Source organism: Pseudorca crassidens, chromosome 6 (genome assembly GCF_039906515.1).
Source record: "Pseudorca crassidens isolate mPseCra1 chromosome 6, mPseCra1.hap1, whole genome shotgun sequence".
Lineage (NCBI taxonomy): Eukaryota > Metazoa > Chordata > Mammalia > Artiodactyla > Delphinidae > Pseudorca > Pseudorca crassidens.
The window spans coordinates 55,490,523-55,513,169 of record NC_090301.1 but is presented as its reverse complement, the minus strand read 5'-3'; the positions used below and the strand labels follow the sequence as shown (position 1 = coordinate 55,513,169).

At 32.7% G+C, this 22,647-nt stretch overlaps 1 protein-coding gene across 1 annotated transcript in view; it reads left to right on the top strand.

The window, feature by feature from the left end:
- AGPS (alkylglycerone phosphate synthase) overlaps positions 1-22,647 on the top strand; it is a 137,399-nt gene that overhangs the window by 75,198 nt on the left and 39,554 nt on the right. Inside the window, exons 11-14 of the mRNA XM_067741444.1 lie at positions 3,318-3,445; positions 12,973-13,024; positions 17,363-17,439; positions 19,532-19,644. Of these exons, the coding sequence (XP_067597545.1) occupies positions 3,318-3,445; positions 12,973-13,024; positions 17,363-17,439; positions 19,532-19,644 (370 nt within the window). The remainder of the gene's footprint in view (positions 1-3,317; positions 3,446-12,972; positions 13,025-17,362; positions 17,440-19,531; positions 19,645-22,647) is intronic.

Here is a 22,647-nt window from a genome sequence, read left to right as displayed (position 1 = left end):
ATTTACTTGTGTCTTCTTCAATTTTTTTTTTTTTTTTTTTTGCGGTAGGCGGGCCTCTCAATGTTGTGGCCTCTCCCGTTGTGGAGCACAGGCTCCGGACGCGCAGGCTCAGCAGCCATGGCTCGTGGGCCCAGCTGCTCCGCGGCATGTGGGATCTTCCCGGACCGGGGCACGAACCCGTGTCCCCTGCATCAGCAGGCGGACTCTCAACCACTACTCCACCAGGGAAACCCCAATTTTTTTTTTTTTTTCCCATCAGTGTCTTAGTTTTCAGAGTAGAGATCTTTTACCTCCCTGGTTAAATTTATTCCTAAGTATTTTATTGCTTTTGATGCTCTTGTAAATGGGATTAATTTCTTTATCTCTCTTTCAGAAAATTCACTGTTAATGTATAGAAACGCTTCTGATTTTTGTATGTTAATTTTGTATCCTGCAACTGTACTGAATTTGCTGATTAGTTTGAATAGTTTTTTGGTTGACTCTTTAGGGTTTTCTGTACAGTTGTTCCTCAGTATCTGCAGGGGATTGCTTCCAGAAACCCCTGCAGATAACAGAATTTGCAGATGTTTATCTCTTATATAAAATGGCATGGTATAGCCAGCCATATATAAAATCATGTCATCTACAAATAGAGACAGTTTTACTTCTTCCTTTCCAGTTTTTATGCCTTTTATGTTTTTCTCTTGCCTGGTCGCTGTACCTAGGACTTCCAGTATCCCCAGGTTTCTACCAGGCAAACAGCTGGCCTGCAATTTTGCCTATATCTCCAATAAATTTATCTATGTCTTCCCAATTACCTTTTACCACATCCTCCACTGTTTTCAAGAGTATTTTTGAAACTTCTTGAACTTCTTCATGCTCTGTTGAAAGTAATCTTCGAAAAAAAGATTGGGAGCTGTTTTATGGCTTATTTCTTCCTCTGGCAAAATCTCTGAGCTAAGGCTGTGGAGGTGGGTGTGGGGACAGTGGCATGTTTTTCTCTGAGGACACCCGTACTTTAGAAACTAAGTGCTGGGGAGAAGGAGGAAGGAAAGTAGGTCTTGGTTTGCTTCTCCTGGCAAGATACCAGCCCTTTACAAGCCAGGGCAAAGGGTTGGGACCATAGGCTTAGTGCATCACTCAAAGTAGAGTCTCTGTCCCACCAATTTAGGCTGGGTGCAAGAAGTGAGCCCCTCCTCACCTCTTAGCTGCCCTTGCCTAGAACTTAGTCTCAGGAAAGGTAGCTGAGGTAGAGTGTTACATGGAATAGGGTCAAAGGTTTTTTGAAATTAAGAAAGTTTGTGTATCTATCCAAGGGAAAGGAAGACATATATCTACATACAAACTTTTACACCTATATTTGTAGTAGCATTATTCATAGTAGCCAAAATACGGAAACCTGTGGAACTTTCAGCCTCACCCCCTGACCTCTAGGGAGGGGAGGGGAGAGGAGAGGAGAGGAGAGGAGAGGAGCAGCTGGAAGTTGAATTAGTCACCCATATCTGTGGTTTAGTCATCATGCCTGTGTAATGAAGCCTCCATAAAAATCCCTAAATTATGAGTTTCAGAGGACTACTGGGTTGGTAAACACATGGAAGTGCTGGGAGGGTGGTGTATCTGGAGAGGGCTTGGGAACTCCGCACCTTTTCCCCCATACTTTGTTCTGTGCATCTCTTCTGTTTGATTGTTCCTGAGTTGTTTCCTTTTATAACAAGCTGGTAATTGAGTTTAAAAAAAAAAAAAAGTAGAAACCCAAATGTCCATACCATACAATGGAATAATATCCAGCAATTAAAAGGAATGAAGTACTTAGTGCATGCTACAACATGGATGAACCTTGAAAACATTTAAATGAAAGTAGCCAGTCACAAAAGGCCACATATTGTAAGATTCTATTTATATGAAATGCTCGGAATAGGCAAATTTCTGGAGAGAAAGTATACTGGTGTTTGTCTAGGGCTGAGGTGTGTGTGGGGAAAATGGATATGGGATTTATTTTTTGGGGTGATGAAAATGTTGTAAACTTAGTAGTGATAGTTGCATATATCTGTAAATAGTTTAAAGCCATTGAATTTTACATTTTAAATAGGTGAATTTTATTGTCTGTGAATTATATCTCAATAAAGATGCTAAAATAAAAGAGAAAGTCTAGTCACTCTTACTGTCTTTTAAAATGTACAAGATATATCTATCTTTTTATTCAAATATTAGTCAGGCCAACTTTGCAGAGCTTTTGTGATTTTACAAATCATAATAGGTTGTATTTGCTATCTAAGTAGGAAATCATTTGTATATCTGACAAACATATTGTGATATAATGTAGTTTACTCTTTGTGGACTCGTAGTTTTTAATCTTCTACAGTATTATATATTAACATTTTATTTTAGGTATATTATAAATTTATTGGAAGCATTGATTTTTGTGATACTTTTAACTTATTTCTAGTATTGTAATTAAGTTCTATAATTTTGTATTTCCCTTTCATTCTTTTTTTCATGATTCTAAGAAAATTTACTTAATAGTATTAATAATAATTCATATCATTTGTACATTAGAAAGCACTGATTTTGAAAGCTTGGCTTCTTGAATGCAATTAGTTTTAACCATGTCTCTTCAAATATTTTAGTGTAGCTATTTAGATCATGTAGTTATATTTAACTTGCATTTTTCCTCTCTGATTTGTCCTCCACTCCTCCATGTAAGAAAGAAAAGGACATTTGTTTCATTGATGGTCCTCTTCTGTTAGCTATTTATAATTATTTTGTCTCTGAAATATGTTTTTTTTTTTCTTCTAAGGGCATCTTAATATTGCCTTTATCTTTTCTTCGTATGAATTCTTAGGAAAAAAGGCAAAGTGTAATAGTCTCTCTAAATTTCTTCTGTCAACTTAAATTCTCATAGAAAATTAGATTCTTTTTGCCCCAATAAATTGTTGTCATAGTAAAAATAGGTTCAACTATCAAAATATACTTTTGTTTGAATGCATATGAGATATAAAAACCTGTTGTTTTTCAGATTTAAATTTTAATAAGTTGTAATACTTTAAAAACTATTTAAAATTAACCTCTTTGGAGAAAGGTTACCTTAAAAATGTTTTTAAAAATTTATACATAACTAAGAAAAATGTATTCCAAAAACTTTTTTTAGAAATTATAAAATTTGCTTAGATGTTTTTCTAGAAGGACTTGAGTAGCCATTATTCCCCACATAGAATAGATTAAATAGATTTAAATACGATTAATAGAATAAATTAGTAGAATAAATAGATAAAGTAGATTTAAATATGATTTAGAAAATTGGCATGTGATATATTGGATTATTCCCCCTTCTTTTTCAGGAACTCTTGGTGTGATAACAGAAGCTACAATAAAAATCAGACCAATCCCTGAATACCAAAAGTATGGCTCAGTAGCTTTCCCTAATTTTGAACGAGGAGTAGCCTGTTTAAGAGAAATTGCAAAACAGGTAAAAACAAAAACAAAAACGCACCCATATATATTTATATTTTAAAAATTCTGCTGCATAATTGATTTTGATATGTCACATATAATCTTCATATTTAGTTGTGTTATATTTGTGATTTTTACCCAGTTTTATATGAAAAGGTAATGTTGTAAAATCATCCTTTAAGTTCAGTTGCTATTTCTTTGAGTAATTATACACCTATTTCTTGGTTTAAAGAATGCTGTACAATTTTAAGACAAGGTAAGGTATGTACCTGAGTTGATGGCTTCAAATGTCTCTGCCTTTTATTGAATGTTTTCTTAAGTTATTTTTGGGTAAGATATTTTGTGATTAATTGCAGTAATATTGCATTTTTCTTAAGATATTTATTGAAATTAAAATAATTGGCTGAATATTAATGGCCCCAAAATACAGAAATTAAATATAAGTAATCAAACTTTATCAGTTTTTAGAATGTGCTGCTACTAGGCCTTACTTGTTTTTTAATATTTCCTTAGCTATATCTTAAAGTAAGTAATATAATATAGTATAACATAATACAAGACATTTAGATATAAGCTAAGAAGAATTCCCACTTTCCCTTTCTTTAAAAAAAGGGATATATTGTCAAAGGTTTTAAAAAGACTAAATAATGCCAAGTAATTTTATTTCTTCGTTAGTTGTGTGTATCAGTGTGGGAGTTCTTGCGTTTCTTTAGACATTTGGTTCGTTGTTTAAACTATAATGGTTTGTGAAAAAATTCTTATTTCAACATTTCCCAGCAGGGAGGAAGTCAAGGGAATATACTCCAGCCTCTCTCTTCTTGCTTTCTCCAAACTCAGAGTTCTTTAATACTTCCCATCAGCTATACCCAATTTGAATCTTGAGTGCAAGGGAGCTTTCTGATGTGACCCATATAGGTCAGCTTCTGGGTATTCAGAGTAGGGTGGAGGGAGGATCTGATAAGGAAAAAGAGTGGTATCTAGCAAGTACTCTGTTTCATTGCGAACTTTGTAAGGTACTGAGTCTTATCTTCATACCATTCCAAGAGAACCAAACCACTATTAATGTTTTAAAAATATATAAAATGAGTAAAAAAAAATGTTATATTTACCCACATATTTACCATTTCCAGTGCTCTTTATTCCATACACTCAGTTTTGCCTTCTGAGACACTCATTCTTTCTTACAGTTTCTCACTTTTAAGAAGTCCAACTATATGATCACCTAATCTAACAGTTGAGAAGGGTAATTTTTATAATTTCCAAGTAGCTTCAGTTACTTATCATTAGATTGCTTTTTCCCCTCATCAAGATTTAGTCATAGGCTCCTTAATCTTGGTTGTCTTACTCCTAGGTAAAGGGAAGAGTTTTAAAAGACACGTATAGTCATGGAATGAACATTCTTGAACTTGTGGCAGGTTACTTTGGTGGTGTTAACGCAGAAGTGATGTTGAAATCCTTAAGAGCTCCTAATTCACTTGAACTTTGAGGATATTATGTTACGGTTAAGGACCTAGTATTATGCTATGTTTGCTAAAATAACGAGATGGCAGTAATATTTAAAAGTAGAATTATTGAGTAAAGGAGTGGAGATAAGTTTTAGATGTAAATATTCGAGCACCAAGCAGTAAAGTTCACGTGTGTTCTGATAACTTGTTGCTAAACCCTTCCTTCACTTAAAGGCCAAGGAAGTAACTTCGAATTTAAGATACCTCAGGTATTAAGAAACAAAAGAAGTACTTGAAGAGCCTTATGGTTTTGCCTGTGAATTCATTCCTAGAAGAATGGGAAACCAGGGTTTTTTTTTGTTCTTTTTAAGAAAATAACCATAAATTCACCAATTAAAAATCAAAATAAAAGCAAATATTTTCCATAAATAGATATTTTCTGATTAATTTCAAATCTTCCTTAATGAGATATTTTTTATTCTAGTGTTTTCAATTTGTATTGTAGTTCATTCTTTGTGTTAACTACTTTTATTTTTATTTACTTTTCATCTTTGTCAAGCTTGACTATATCCCTCCAAGAAAAGCTTTATTATTAAAGATACAGTTTATATTGTCCCTCTTGTTCAAGTTGTGAATGGCATGTTTTTAGTTGACCATTATTGCCTCCATTTTTTTATGGCAAAATAAACATGAATGCCAAATTAGATTTTTAAAATAATTGTAGAATTTATAAAACTAGTCTGATTTGTATGTATTTTTAACAGAAGATCTTAATGAGTACACACTCCGTCTATCTTGGCCAACTCTGACTTGTTAAAAAGTGTTGTTATATGATCTTTGGAATAGAAGTAGACATATTTTATGCTTTCCTGAGTACTCCATCTGCTTTTCTGCATTAAAAATGCTCACATGTAAATCTGTCTTAGGTTTCATTAATGAGAAATGGTGTACAAATATGTCAAAATCCTTAATTTATAATTTCACTAAAATTGGAAATATTGAATTTAAACATAAATAGTTGGTGCAATTTGTTGCAGTTTTTGTTACAATTTAATATGCTCCTGATAGAAAGTAACAGATAAGAGCTACTTGTGATAATGAAAGGCAGGTGGTAACATTTTTCTTCATCTTTGCATAAATCAGTAAAAGTTTTTTTAAAAATTCTTTGTATATTTACAATATGACCATAATCTAAATTCACTACACAAAACTATATTGAATATATATATCTTGGGATAAATAAAGGTGATGATTGATAGAAAGTGCCACCCTGTGGTTAAAAACCAGGTCAAAAAGAAAGCTCCTTTCTAATCTATAGTTTTAATAATTTGGTTCTCTGTAATTAGTAGTAGATAATTTTTAGAGACAAAAATACTATGTAATTGGAAAACTTGCCTTACTTGAAACTGATTGAAAAGTCTAGATAGATAATATTTCATTCTCAAATGTTGCTCTTATGAATGAAACACTTGCTAAGAATAGTTACTGGGATTTGGAAATATTCCACTATTTGGGGAACCTGCATTTTTTACTCTTGTTATACTGCACATATAGAGAGGCATTCCCTTTCCTGGAAATGGGTAAATGTATTATGTTTAGGGACATTTATATATTAGTTTATAGAGTATACAAATCTCATGTGTCAAGAATGGTACTGTATATGCTGCCCTGCTTTATAACAGTATTCTCAAGCAGAAAAATTGAGAAAATTATCAGGTTTTGGCACTAGTCATTGTTCAGTTTGTGATTTGGAATTTCAGTTGATTGCAAGAAAATTAAGATCCATTAAAATAGATGGTACATGGTTTACGATTGTGCCAAATTCTTGACTGAGTAATGAGTTGGCTGCTTGTAATTCCTCACTGTCATTTCATAGCACTTCCATTTTTGCACTATTTTCAGACTCAAGTTGCTTTTGGATGAGTATCTTTTGGAAAGGAGCAGACATGATGGTTCACAGATAGCTAAGTGGGCTCTGTGTATATTTTTATCTCTATTCTTACTGAAGGAAATAAATAAAGCAACTTTATACTGGCAGCAGAAGGATTCTACTAAGGTCACTCATCTGATCTTTGTCCATGTGAGGAATTGTCCTCTTTCAGTACTTCACTGCCTTGTGAGGAGCTAGAAAGGAAGATTTAGTGGAAGATTAATGTGATTCTATCTCATAAGTGGCAGTCCAGTAGAATCTCCAGCTTTACTCAGTAGATGGGTAAGTGGCTTTTAAGATTTTCTCAGAGAGTAGATTTCCTACTGTAGCTTCCCAAGAGGGGGGAAAATTGTGTTTTTTAATCAGAATATCAGTGTCAGATATAATATTTTATTTTTCTCTTTTATTGTTTGTTTTAAAGTGGCAAGTATGTTTTTACAAGGGTTGAAGGGAACATGGAGTGTTGAAACAAGTTCAAAGGCAATTTACAAAGTTTGGGATCTTCCCCCACCATTTGCCAATAAAAACTTAGGAGTTATGCCTTGTTGTATTGAGAGAGGACCAATTTGTTCCATTATGAGGAAACATTGACTGTCTGTCTGTGGCATGGATTAGTACAAATTCCTCTGAAAACTGTATTTCTCACTATCAGAACTAGGTTTTTAGAATTACAGATTAAAAGGCAGCTTTTTCTTTTGACAAGGGATGGCCCTTTCTACCTACCATCACTTTTATTTTAAACAATTTTAAACTGATAGGGTATTTTTTTCTAGTGAGTTTAGACCATAATTTCAGAAGATATACATAGCTCATGTCTGACACTTCAGACTGTTATATCTCAATTCTGAATTGTTCTGTTTTCAACTTGATTTATCCTGTAGGGGTTCAAATAAATTGAAAAGAGTTAGGTTTAGCACTTATATTGTAAAACATTTAAAACTTACTTATATTAAGTGATAATTCTTGGACATAATTTGTTACATACAGAAAATGGAATTGTTATTTTAAATCATTTTTTGATGTCATGTTTTTCTCCCTCTGAAGCAGAGAGAATAACCTAGCCAAATGTTTGGTTAATTGGATTCTTTACTGTGTGATCCAGCAAAATATATCAGACTTGAGGACAGTTATGAGACATGCTCTAGTCATTACACCTTTACTAAACTGAAAATGTACAATTTTGACCAGGAGACTGTTTGGCATTAACTTTTGCCCCTTCCCTTAACATAAGTGGAGGGAAATATCTACCCTGTATTATGTATTTGTTTCATTCTTTAAAACGAAGAGATAATTCTCTTGCTAAAAAAGTTCTTGTTTACAGTGTAGATTCCTGGCTATAAGCCAGTATATCCTTTATAATAGGATTAACCAGTTTACCAGTAGCCTTAAATATTGCATGATTTCATCTGTGGTGTCAATTCCAATTTATTATTAGAGGAAGAACTAATTCTGTGTACATTTTAAGCTTTTATACCTGGAAATTTGTATTTAACAGAATTCTCTTCTTTTACATATCCTTTTTTTGAACTTTTAAAATTAATTTATTAATTAATATCAATTATTTTATTGTGTTTTTTATGTGGGAGAGTATGTTTTTAACTTTATATCCGACATAGTGCAGTTGATATTATGTAAGTTAAATAGACATGGTTTCTGTCTTCTGTCACCAAAGATACTGCATATCATGATAAAATTTTCTGTGCTTAAATTTTTGTATAGCCGTATACAAGGGGTTTGGTATTGAAGCATTAGCTTCTGATACAGTATGTTAGTTGACTATCTCCAGAATAGTTTTAAGGCTCAGGAACTAGGGCCGTTCCGGAGTCTATACTGAGTTTGATTTACTCCTTGAAAAAACGAACCTTTTCAATTCAAAGGTTATTCATTTTTTAACCAAGATACCAGAGATGGAGGACTGCCACTCAGTGCTTATATTTTATAGTTTATCCTTATGAAGTTAGAAGAAATCATGCAGATGTATGAAACATGTTAATATTGAATTTCTTTCGCCAGTAGCTAGTAAACTAAGATACCTCCTCGAACAAAGTCTCATCTGAAGTGCGAGTTCTGGTTTTCCCTGTGACAAGAAAGCAATATGACTTAGTTCCATAAAAACAAATTTTTCAGAAATCTTTTGATGTGTTTCTTATAAGACTAATTAGAGTGGTTGTTTTTTATTTTTCAGGTTATGTATTCAAGTAAATTCCTGGTTGTAGCATCATTAAAGGGAAGAAATTGGCAGCAATTTGACTTAGTCAGTCATATACCCATGCTTTGAGGTCACTGTGGTTTATTTATTTCTTCTTTGCTCAGATAAAACAAAGATATTGATATTTATTTATTAGTCCATAATGAGTTTCTCGTATGATTTTTTTTAGACTATTTACTAAAGTATAAAGTACAAGCAGGTGACCTAAGCGATTTTAGTCAGAGTGCATTTATCATAATAAAAACAAAATCAGTTATTTCATTAACTCCACTTCAAGTAAGCAGTTTTTGTTTGAGTGTTCCTTAAATACCCTGAATGTATCATCAACCCACCATTAAAATTTCTAGGTAAAAATATCCCCTGTCAGGTTATTTCTGATCACCTACCACCAGGGGTCACTTTAACTCAAGGACCCTTTTCCCCTTTCCTCATCTATGGAATACTCTAGCAGAGCATAATTGTATAGCACGGGACTGAATTTAGAGCTCAAATTCTCAGAATTTGTGATGTCTTTAACTTTTAAAGGAGTTATTTTGAATTTTTTTTTACTTACCAAAGTAGCATTCAAATATAACCTAATCTTAACTGTAAGTATAGTAACCTACTTTGAATGTTTTTTAAGAATAGTAATATTGTTTTGGTTTTTTGATTATAAGGACTCCTATTTAATTAGGTGTCATGACTTCTGATTTAAAATTCTAAGAAACTTTTCCTCCTTTGTATTTTTAGAATGATGCATAGTGACTTACAGATTATTTGCTGGAGAATCTAAAGCAATCTTGATGCTGTGCTTTGCTTATGAGAATTTACTTGTGACAATAACTGAAAAACTCCATTCACTGACTTTTTAAAAAATGTGGCACTATTAAAACATGAGACTTACTAAAGCTGTTGGTTTGATTTTGATAATTTTTAAAAGTCAGTGTTGAAAGTGAATTTAATATTTATTATCTAGGTACAAAAAGCTTTCTATAGCTTTTAATTCTTTTTTCGATATATTAGTATGTAATCATCAACTCTGCCTCAGTATAAATAGGAACAGTGGATGACTGACTAGTTTATATAACTCAGCTGTCAAGGTAAAATCATATTCAATATAATTGAATATCAGTTGCTGTATGTAGCAAGTGCCCTGAAGCAAGTTTCTCACTTATTTTTTCAACTTTTATTTGAAACTTTTAAGCATACACAAACTTTGAAAGAATAGTACAGTGGTCACCTGTATATTCATCTTGTATATGCAAAAATTACTAACTTTTTGCTGTTTGTTTTACATATTTGTGTATTTTTCCTTGACCATTTGAAATTAAGTTGCATTATGACATTTGACTTCCAAATACTTCAGTATATATCTTCTGAAAATTAAGGTGTTCTTTTTTATAGCCACAATACCATTATCATGTCTAAGAAAATCAACAGTACTTTTTCCCTGGTTTTCTTTTTTTAAATTAATTTTCAAATTTTTGTACAATTTTTAAAGACTACTTTCCATTTATAGTTACTACAAAATATTGGCTGTATTCCCTGTGTTGTACAATACATCCTTGAGCCTGTCTTACACCCAATAGATTGTACCTCCACCCCTATATCCACCCCACCACTCCAGCTGATAACCACTAGTTTGTTCTCTATGTCAGTTCAGCAGTGATTTCTTAATGCCATCTAGTATTCATTCTATAATCAATTATTCCAGTTGTCCCCAAAATGTATTTTGTGGATAGTCTTTCAAACTAATATCTTATCAAGGCCTACATATTGTATTTTAGTTGTTTCAGAGATTGAATTCCACTAGAAATTTACTATAAATGTAATATGCTTTTTTTCCATTTTCTGTTATATGTGTGCTTATGTGGGTTGTTTTCATTAATAACACCTGCTATAGATACAGGTGAAGTAGAATCTGAGTGGCAGTAAGAGATGGAATTTACGAGTTGTTGATAGGAATTTAAAAGTTTTTTTTCTAATAATGACAGAATGGCTCTGAATTCTTTCTCATATTTTACTGGTGTGCTTAAGCCCAAACATATAAATACTTACGTTATGTGATATGCTGTTTATTTTATGAAGAAAAGAAACTTGGTCTACTCAGGCTTTATTTGTTTTATTTGAAGTTGATGTGCCTGTTTTAATAAAAATGTTTCAGGAAAATTGATTTTCCTTTAGTATTTTGGAAACTGGTCATATTTTTAGAAGCATTAACCCAACTACAAAGATACGTTTATACCAAGGTTTGAAAGTACTCAGGTTGTAGATTTTTAATTTTATTTTATAAATGTACTTTTACTAACACTGCAAAATAGCAAGTAAGATGGTTTTCATGTAATTTTTGTTTCAAATGTGACTTGAAAGCTCTGTTTGTGTAAGTATGTGTGTGTCCTTTGTGATTTTAATTTTTTTTTTTTTTTTGAGGCTGTGTGGCGTATTTGAAATATCGTTCATCTAGCTGTCAGGATATCTTGGTCCTAGTTCTGTCTTTACTGTTTTACAGTCATCTGACCTCAGGCATGTCTTTTAGTCTCTCTGGTTCTTACATCCTCATCTGTAAAATGGGGATAATACCAGTTTTGCTACTCCAACAAAGTTGTTTCTTATATTAAATAAAGACATATGAAAACAGCTTGTACACAATAGGATTCTATAAAATGTAAGGCAATAGGTTATTGTTACGTTAAGTATATAAATTACCTAATATTGTCCTTCAGATTTGGCAATGACTTTTTAAAAATATAGATTGTATTATCTCACCTTTAGTATCAAAGATGAGGAAATAAATTATACAGTGTTCAAAATAAGAATCTAACCAGTCATTTTCTTGGGTAAAATAAAGTATGTATTATGAGTGGTTTTATAAAATTAAGTATTTGTTCAATTAAAAAAAGCACATAATAGCAAAAATGTTATAACACACAGTTAAGGTATATATTTATAAGTTTTGTCCTTTTGAGTGATTCTATTTTCATAAATCTCAACATTGTGTTGATAAAGATTTTATTGATAAATGTTATTCAGAAGATAAATGTTTAAAAAGTTTATGACAGTCAAAATTTTGTGGTCTGAAAGCCGCTTCTTGGTGGAAGTTTAACCATGTTAAAAAGTTGTATAGAATATAAAAATCCCATTTAGGGTAAATCTCACTTAAATTCTTTGGAAAAACTGTAGCTAACTTAAACCTTGCTAGCGTTTGTATGGTAGTGTTGTAGCATCACAAAGTTAATTTGAATATTTGCTTTCTTCATTTTTCTTTCCTTGCAGCTTTTGGTGTGTGCCTAGATAAATATAACATAGGTGCAGTTTTAGATGTTTTAGATACATAATGTTATGCTTCAAGTTTTGTTGCTGTTTTCATACAAGTAACCTTCAAAGATCTTAGAATTCTGCACATTGTCTGATAGTTTTTCTATTTAAAATGGATTATGAGAAGGAATGAAAATAAAGAACAAGTCCTTATCTATGAAGACATCTCAGTTAAATTTTTAAAGTGTTTTGGCCCACAAAAATGCCACCACCATCTTCCTCATTTTAAAAGAGTATAAGAGCGCAGTGACCCATTATAGTTCATCAGTGGCATAATGCTCTAGGCATTGATTTTAGTTTATAAGTTTTCTACTTTGTTTTAAAATAATCTACTTTGAGGCCTAACATTTCCTTTAGGTATTTCCACAGGTCTTTGCTAGGCATTAAGCAGATCTTGCTGCAGATAAATTAAAGATCTGGCAACATGTGCATGTATATATATATTATGTACATAGATTTCTCCTCTCCAAGTACTTTATAGAAGCCACTGATGTTTTATTTGTTGTCATAAAACTATATAAAAAGTTAACATTTTTTTTCCTGTATGTGTCCTTAGGAACTAAGCTCTTAATCTCAAATACAGAAAGATGACATTGATTTTCTACCTCTCTAGCTTCTTTACTGTATTAAATTTGTATCACATTTTTTTAATCTTTTTAAAACAGAGATGTGCTCCTGCATCTATTCGCCTCATGGACAACCAGCAATTTCAGTTTGGTAAGTAAGAAATGGTACTTTAAAAATCTGCTCAGTAAGCCACAAAAACTTACGAAACACCAGTTATGTACCAGGAAGAGTACTGAGTACAGAGATAGAAAGATAAATGTCATAGCTCCTGTCCTTCAGGAAGTTCTCAGTCTAATGAGGACAGACAGTTGTATAAATGAATGAGTGCAGGAGTGTTAGAGGTGATGTGAAAGAAGACTGCACTGGATACCCTGGTGCAGATGAAGGAGGGGTTGATCCTACTTGATTTTGCTTGAGATTGAGGCAGAGCGTGGGGAAAGGCTTCTTGAAGGAGTGATGCTTAGACAAAATCTTAAAAGGTGAATAGAAGTTTGCCTGAGACAGTCTCTTCTTTCCTACCAAATTTTTGTTCGCTTATCAGCAAAAAATATGAAATTGTAAAACCTTAATGGTGTGTTTGAACTTCTTCAGATAGTTCTGTGTGGCTCAAATAGACTGTAGGGTGAAAGTGGTTACAAGAGATAAAGCTGGATGGATGGACTAGGGCTTTGCAGGATAGATTTGGGTTTTATCTTGTCAGAAGAGGGATATTTTGTAGAGGGAATACAATAAATCAGCTTTATAGAAAGAAAGCTCATTCTGCTAGCATTATGCAGGATGGATTAGGATGGTGCAAGCATGAAGGAGGAGTTGAAATGGTTAAAAAGGCAAATACTGGGGGCTTTGTTCAAGGCAGCAGCAGTCGAGATAGAGAGTAAAGAATAGATATTCCAAAGAACAGTTTGCCAACTGGATGTGGAAGGTTAAATAAAGGGAAGAGTTTAGGGCAACTCCTGATGTCTGATTGATTGACTGGTGGATTGATTGACTGGTGGATTGATTGACTGGTGGACCAGTCTAGAAGAAGAGATGATTTTGGGGAAAAGACATTACAAATGGGTTGTGTTTAAGTTGACCATGGAATATTCAGGTGGAGAATTCAGTAATAGTTAACCGTGTTTCTTTTTCTTCCTATTTTGCTTAAAGTATTAAACTTTCTGACACGATTTATCATCTTATCAATTCTAGTTTTATTGCTTCTGAATTTTCCCATATGCTGAAATTTAGTTTGGAATTTAAGTTTATAGATATTAAGTACCCTCAAAATAGTCCCAGAATGATTGCTCAATAATAAATACTAAAGGCCAAGTTAGGCAGGCTTTTCTTTGGTGTATGAGTAGCTTAGATTTTAATTTAGGGAAGAATGATTATCATAATTATATAGAAATTGAACTAAGGAACTCAGGTTGATAACATATCAAGGGTTCGTTTTAAAATTAGATTCTTCTAAGTCACAGCTTTTATTTCTTTAAGTAAATTACTTTCAAAATACTGTACTACTGATAAAAGTTTAAGATAAATGTGTCCTATAAATGAAGAAATAGTTAAATCAAATGAAAATCAAGACTCCTGTGTATTTTGGCCTGCATTCAGAGATCTAGGTTTGAAGAGAGCCATGTATCTGTCTGATTAATAAGACTGTGTTATCCATTTATATGCTATAATGATAGTAAACTATGTTGGACATAGACACCTATGTAAAACTAATTATGATATGGCCAGATTTTATTTATAACTGGGATCTATAACAATTTAAATGTAGGTTCAAAGAAAGATCCTTTTGGTTATCTGTCATCCCTGTTCCACATTCTCATTACTGTACCTAGGAACATGCTCTAATGTTGGTTCTACTCTCGCTAGTCTTTAGTGTGTCTCCTCTCCTTCTGCCCTTTACTTGGCCACCAGAGTGATCCTTTAGCAGTACAGATCTGATCATGCTTCTTGGCAGTCTGTAACCTTTTTGATTTCTCAGTATTCATTGAACCTTTCCCACCTACATATCCTGCCATGACTTCATGATCAACCAACTAAATAACTCTTAGCACAGCAACGGGTGTCTGGGACCTTGTACCAACTGTATGACTGATTGGTCAATGTTTGTACCGTATTGGTTGTTAACAAAGCACAAGCCTTATTATTAGTTGTTAATATTTTTATTATCACCCCTCTCCTTGACACAACTCAATATATTTTATTGAAATGATACATTTTCAGTATATTGAAATGATATATATCATTGAGTACATTGAAACGATCTACATATTTTCCCTGTGAACTAATGTTTGTCAAATTTGGGGGATGTTTCTTATTCATTTTTATGTGTCCTGCACCTGTCACATAACAGACACTTACATGTTAATTGACTTAATCATCAAATTAGCAAAAGAGGGTAAACAAATCTTGAATAGCATATAGGGTAGTGCTAAGCACATTATCAGTAGCACACAACCATCCCTCAAGGTTGTATTTCCAATTTATAAACAATTCAAAGGCTAAATACTTTGGCCAAAGTCCACAAGTTATATGTGGAGCTGGGGTTGAACCCAAATCTGTCTGACCCCAAAGCCCGACTTTTTCCAGTGCTTTGGAGCACTTCCTTGAAACATAAGGATTTATGGAATCCTTTAAAATTATTTAATTAACACTGTAACAATAACAAAATTCGCTAATCAAACTGTCTAGCTAGTAAATTTAGGAACTAGTTCCTTTGTTTTCTATATAAAATAAAACACAATAGCTGGAATATGTTTAGAATGTAATTAGTTCGGTAGGCAACATTAATTTAAGAATAAGTAAAAGATAATAATATCCTCTTAATTAATACTAATACTTGACCCACTTAAAAGTTAGTATCACTTTTGCAATAATTATGCTTGAAGCATATTCCATCAGGCTATCACGTCACTCAGTATTAGGGATATATGTGACTAACTCACAATAGTGTTAATAGAAGTTGTGCATTTAAATTTCAGTGTGATAAGATGAACATATACCCTTAAGGATTATTCCATATTGGCGTAGTAATATTTGGAATCTTCATACATTGTGTAAAAATATGTGGACCAGAAGTCTTTTATGAGGATCAGATACACACACTCACACATTTATGTTTATATATTTGTTTCCAGTTGCTGTTAAAGTAGGCTGAATTCCATTTGGGACAGCGAGTGAATATTTTGATGATGTGTTACCTTTAACTTTATACATGCTAGAAATGGTATCTTTTAAAAACACTGGTTATGCTAGAGAACATTTCTGACAGGTTACCATGAAAGAAAAAAAAAATCCCAAACAAACCTCTTGTGATCCAGGATCTCAAAAAGATTGCTAGGTTCATGTCTATGTCATCTGCTCTTTATTTTTTGTTCGTTTGTTTTTTGCTTTGTTTGGTTATAACATGGTTACCTAACTTAGCTTCTGGTTAAGATTTATTTGGTTACTTGGTCTTTTATGTAATATAGTTTCTTATTATAATCTGTAAGAATGTAATAAATATTACAGATTCAGATTCTCACTTTAAAAAACAGATGAATGGAAAAAAAGACTGCAAGTGATTTTTCCTCCAGAAATCTCTCTCTCAACCCCCTCTTTTTTCCTTCTAAAAAGCTAGTTTGCACCTATTTTAAAAGAAGGGATCTACACTTTAAAAATAAACAAAATCCCAAAACCTTAAAGCCTTTTTTAAAAATAAATGTTTTATTTGGAGATAATTTTAGATTTACTAGAGGCTTTAAAAATCTTTATAAAAATTCTATATAAATGGTGTGCCAAATTTTTCTGAATTGGGCTCACAGTACTAGACCAGATGCTTGACTCTTAAATGTTATAGTCATGGGAGTTAAGAAGTTGCTACTCTGAAAACAATGAGAAAACAGTAAAAGACTTTTACTCAATTAAGCTTAATCCGCAGGCAACGATGTTAATTTAACAGACTCTGAGACACCATTTATGTTTTTTTGGCAATTTTAACTCTCTGGGTATAATTAAGGAAGCAATTACTAGTTTTATGCCAACAATTCTGGATGAATTAAGAATTAATTAAGAAACAGTCTTAAACTTGGCATTGACTCCATATTTGATTATAGTTCTGAATGGTTTCTGCATAATTAAAAAAAATAAAAGTAGAACTAGCCACCATTGGGTGTTCCTAATGAAATAAAAATTAATGAAGTGATTTTACTATGTATAAACTATACCATTGAAAGATAACCTAAACTGTGTGTAGTAGTAATTACATATAGTAATTTGAGTTTAAAAAAAAACCCAAGAAGGAGTTTGGCAAACAAAAAGTTGTTTGTGACTTTTTATAAGATGTAGATCTTAATACCAATATGTTATATGTGTAACATAGGAGATTTTAAAAACTAAAGTCATGGAAATGTTCACTTGCTTTTAGGATACTAAATTAAAGTAGCCTCTTGCTCTTATGAAAAACATAGATAAATTAGTTTGCTATTAACTTAAAATATGAACTTTTTTTCTTCTTAGGTCATGCTCTCAAACCTCAGGTTTCCTCTATTTTTACATCATTTTTGGATGGATTAAAAAAGTTTTATATTACAAAGGTAAGAATTTTTTTTAATGCTTAGGATATTAATTTTGTTTTCTGACTTCTCTTCCTCACACACACCTATGTTCTTCCACGTTGCTGTGTACATTTAATAATTGTTTTTTTTTATGTTGGAGTAAATATTTAATCAAGTAAATCAATTATGCATTCAATTTCAGAAAATATAAAAGCTTTCCCGGATTTGAAGTTCCTAAAAATAACACTTCATTGAACAGTTTTAGCATATAACATTTTTTATAGTTTGAATTTTTTCCTTCATAGTAGATATCTAGAAGTGGAATAAAAGTATTCGTTTTTTTAAAACTTTTGACACATGACAATGCATATGTGCCATTTTTGGATTGCATCCTTGCTATTACATATGGGATTTTTTGTTTTGTTTTAAATTTAGTAAATCCAGGGGGGAAATAGTATTTTATTTTAGTTGAAATTTCTTGAAACTCTAATGAGACTGACCATTTCCCTGTATTTCCTAGATGTGATTTTTTGTGAATTAGTTGAATGTGGTTATTTTGCTAGGGGTAGCAACGTCAAACAAACAACTTCTGTTTGTTCTTTTTGGGGGGTGCGGGGGGAATGGTTTAATGCCTTGCTGTGTGCCTTTTGAAAAATGAAATTATTAGATGCCTTTTTCATAAATGTTGTAAATAATTTTTCCAGTCAGTTGACTCCTTTTTAATAAGGTTTCTTTCTTTTCTTTCTTTTTCTTTCGGTGTAAAAGTTTCTGATTTTTATATCTTTCCTTTGATTATTTAATTACTTTTAAGCTTAGAAAAGCCTATCTTCCTCCAGAACTATGATTAGGACCATTTTCTTCTCTCTCTCACTTATTTGTTAAAAAGGAATTTTAAAATTTTTTGTCTTTATTACTATTTGACTTTATTTCAATTTTATGATGTGAGATAAAAAACTAAGTTAATCTTCACCTCTTGCTCTACTGATTGCTAACTAGTTGTGACAGCACCTTTAACTAACCTGTCCTTGCTTTTCATTTTTGTTTTTTGTCTTTTGTTTCTTTTTGCTGTACGCGGGCCTCTCACTGTTGTGGCCTCTCCCGTTGCGGAGCACAGGCTCCAGATGCGCAGGCTCAGCGGCCACGGCTCACGGGCCCAGCTGCTCCGCAGCATGTGGGATCTTCCCAGATTCCCAGACTGGGGCACGAACCCAGGTCCCCTGCATCGGCAGGCGGACTCTCAACCACTGCGCCAACAGGGAAGCCCCTTGCTTTTCTTATATCGATTTGCCATGTCTAAGACATCTTCTCATATACTTATATAAGAAAAAGACATTTTTATGTAATAGCTTTTGTTCTTGAAAAGAGCTTTTGTTCTTGAAAAATTAAATGGATTTAATTGCTGTAGATCTAGTTCTCCCTCTTATTTTTTCAGAATTTTCCTTGTTATCACCATTATCTACCTGTTCAGTATCCTGGAAAATTTTTAGAAACTCATCATTTTAGGAAGCTCATTGAGGTTTTTATTAAAATTGGAATAAACTATCATATTAATTTGGGCAAAAGTCGACCGATTTATAATACTTAGTTTATGCATTTGGGAACATACGTTTCTCTCATCTTTTTTTTAGACATGTTTTCCTAATGAAGTTATGTATTTCCTTTTAAGATTATTCTTAGATGTTTTATATTGTTTTATACATAAGGTCTCCTTTGAAAATATTACTTAATAAGAAGTTATTGGTGGTATGTATGTAAGGGTGCTGCTGGTTTTTACTCCCCCCCAACATCCTGCTACTTTATTATGTTCTATCATTTTGGTAGTTTTATGTGATTCTTTGGTACAGTTATAATTCTTACAAGTTAATTTGTTGTATTTCCATACCAATATGTCATTATAATTGATACCTTGGCATACTTTAAAATGAAGTGTTTTTCCTGAGTGCTGTTCTATTGTGATGACCTAAATAGGTACATTAAGCATTCTTTTTGATTGACACATAAAGTCCCAAAGCTCAGATTTTGAAGAGCTGGTATGTTTGAGCTCAGATCAGAAGAAAAAAAGAGCAAAATGTATTTTGATTTACTATTTTGTAGACTAAGACTTATCTGTAATAATAATATTCTTTTGTAGTTTAAAGGATTTGATCCAAATCAGCTAAGTGTCGCTACATTACTGTTTGAGGGGGACCGTGAGAAGGTTCTTCAACATGAAAAACAAGTGTATGACATTGCTTCAAAATTTGGGTATGGCTTTCAGTTCATAATGCCAAGAGAAAGTTAAGCTAAAATTCTGATATCTCCAAGCAGTTGTTAATGTACACTTTTCAGTATTAAATTTATGTTAATATATGGTAGTCAACTTGAAATAATATGTTGGCTTACTTCTAAAGTTTGTAGAAGGCTAGACTGGTATGTTGCTCTTACTTGTCTAATCGTATACGTGACATAGTGAATCTTCTTATTGTATTTTTTCATTAATGGCAATTTTATATTATTTTCTATTTGTTGTGCTAAGTGAAATAGAAAAAAATTCATAGTCATGTTGCTATTTAGTGGTAATAGTATATGTATAAAACATGCTATAAGTATGTTTTTAAAAGGAAATTGTGTTTAATCAAAAGTATTTGATAAATTATCTATACTCCACTTCCTGTCACTTACTGTTTTGTGCTGGTATAAAGAAACTGAAAACATTTCACATCTGTAACCAACTGAATAATGATTGGGTGGTTTCTGTCTGTCCACTTGATGGATTATAAGATTGATCGATGAGAACTATAGTGAAAGCGCCATTTATCAGGACTACATGTTTTTCCTTTCCTTTTTAAGTACATAATAAACAGTTTTCTGGATACCAGTCTTTTTTTTTTTTTTAATTTCAGAGCTTAAAATATATCATACACATACATTATCCTTAATCTGAGTTCTTTGTAAATATTTACTTTTATTTCTTTTTTTCCCCTTTCTTGCTGTTCTTTATGAGAACAAATGAACGCTTAATTTGGAGCCATATGTCTTAGAATGCGCCACTTTTATGTGTTTTCCTCATATATAATGTTCAGCCCTTTGTTTTTAGGATTTTCTGAACTTAGTATTAAAGTGCAGTATTCTTAGAAAAAGATAATCTTGGGCCTAATTTTTACTTTACCTTTGTACTGTTTTTGAACATTGAAAAATAATCTCTCAGTTTTATTTTTACCCTATTCTGAAATTGGCAAGTGGAATTATAATTTTTTTAGTAAAAGGTGAAATTCAGTAATCTTTCACTTTTTCTTCTCCACAGTACCTTTTTGGGAATTATTGATGTTTTAGCTAAATTAGTTAAGAGTGCTGTAAGGTTTCATTTAATGAGCAGATGGGTTGGAAATCAGGTTATCTCTGAAATTTTTTGAAATGTTCATGTACATATTTTTTAGTTTCTAAGTTATGTGGAGTACATATATAATTTGTTTTAAAAACTTTTTAAACCCATCATACTAGTGAGAAACAAACACTAAAGGAGTTTTAAATGAAAACCTTTTACATCTAAATTAAATCTTTTGTATCTACTTAGCCTTAAATATTAGAGACTGAAGCTTTTAAAGTTATTTCATTATATATTTAAATGTTTATTTGGGATTTCAAAAATTTCCAGAGTCATTTGTAGGGAAATGGATGCTATAATATTTTAATCACTGTATGTAAGGTTAAATTTGCTTAATTTCATCTCACTACTCCCCACCCCCACCTCCAATACACACACACATACACACACTCAGAGATTGCACTTTGTGGGATCTATAGTTATAGTTCTAATTCAGAGTAGCCAGCAAATCATTACTAGTTAATAAGGTGCCGCATTTCCTGTTAGACTGGGATAGGATGATGACAAAAGACCTTTTTGTCCTAACGCACACATACTTTTTATAGGGCATGATCTGTCTCTTTTGGGGCCTCACCATTGATGCCTGCTATATACTAGATGCTTGATTAAATATTTATTGAAAGGATTTATGAAACTGAATACTTTATTTTTCCCTGACATCTTTTATGCTACTTTATTTATGCCTAATTACTGTGCCACCCTTGAAACGGTATATTTTAATCTTTAGGTATTTATTGGGACCATGTTGTCAGTTTTATTTAATTTGAGCCACCAACTATCAAGAACTGGCTTTTCATGTAATGCCAGTTTTGTTTTTCTCATGTAACACCAGCCATTTACAACTTGAGATAATAGTGAATCTTTCTTAAGGTGAATCCAGATCTCTTTGGATACTGATAACGAGGCCCCAGAACTATTGATTTAATTCCAGCAATTTGCTTAAACTAAACAACAAACTTGTATCAAATTCATCCATTAAAAATAGGTTATATTAAATGAGGTATGTCAGCAAGGGTAAAGCATTAAAAACTTAGACCCTGATTGGAGTGTCATTTTTTTTGCTATTATTATTTGCTACTTCTTAGTTATGTTTATAATTAATTTCTTAATATACTTTCATCTGGCACCCTTCTTTTAGATGCAAAAATCTGTGTTGAGCAACCCTAGGCTATCACCAGGCAGGTGACTTAGGGCTCTTTTGATTTTTTGATACTTGGAAGTATATCTTCGCGTGGTTTTCCAGCAGTAGTCCCGGTTTTCCCCCAGTTCTCTCTAGGCACTAGTTCTTTGTTCTAACCACTGAAAGATTCAAGGATATTTTTCATAAGATGCTACCCTGCCAACCCTCATTCCTCAATCATTTCTCCTGCATAACTAGCTGGAGGAAAGCATCACTAAGTTTCTTTCTAATAAAGTTTTCATAAGTTAGTTTAGCTCATGTATTTTATTTTGAATTAGGGCATTGTCAATCTGTTCTTTATTTTCTGTTCTTTTGTTTTATCCTGTTTCCACCACCTCACTGGCTTTATTTATTTATTTTAGAATTTATTATTTATTTATTGGCTGCGTTGGGTCTTTGTTGCTGTGCATGGGCTTTCTCTAGTTGCGGCGAGCGGAGGCTACTCTTTGTTGCGGTGCGCAGCCTTCTCATTGCGGTGGCTTCTCTTGTTGTGGAGCATGGGCTCTAGGCGCAGGGGCTTCAGTAGCTGTGGCTCGCGGGCTCTAGAGCACAGACTCAGTAGTTGTGGCGCATGGGCTTAGTTGCTCCACGGCATGTGGGATCTTCCTGGACCAGGGCTCGAACCCGTGTTCCCTGCATTGGCAGGCGGATTCTTAACCGCTGCACCACCAGGGAAGCCCACCTCATTGGCTTTAAATTGATT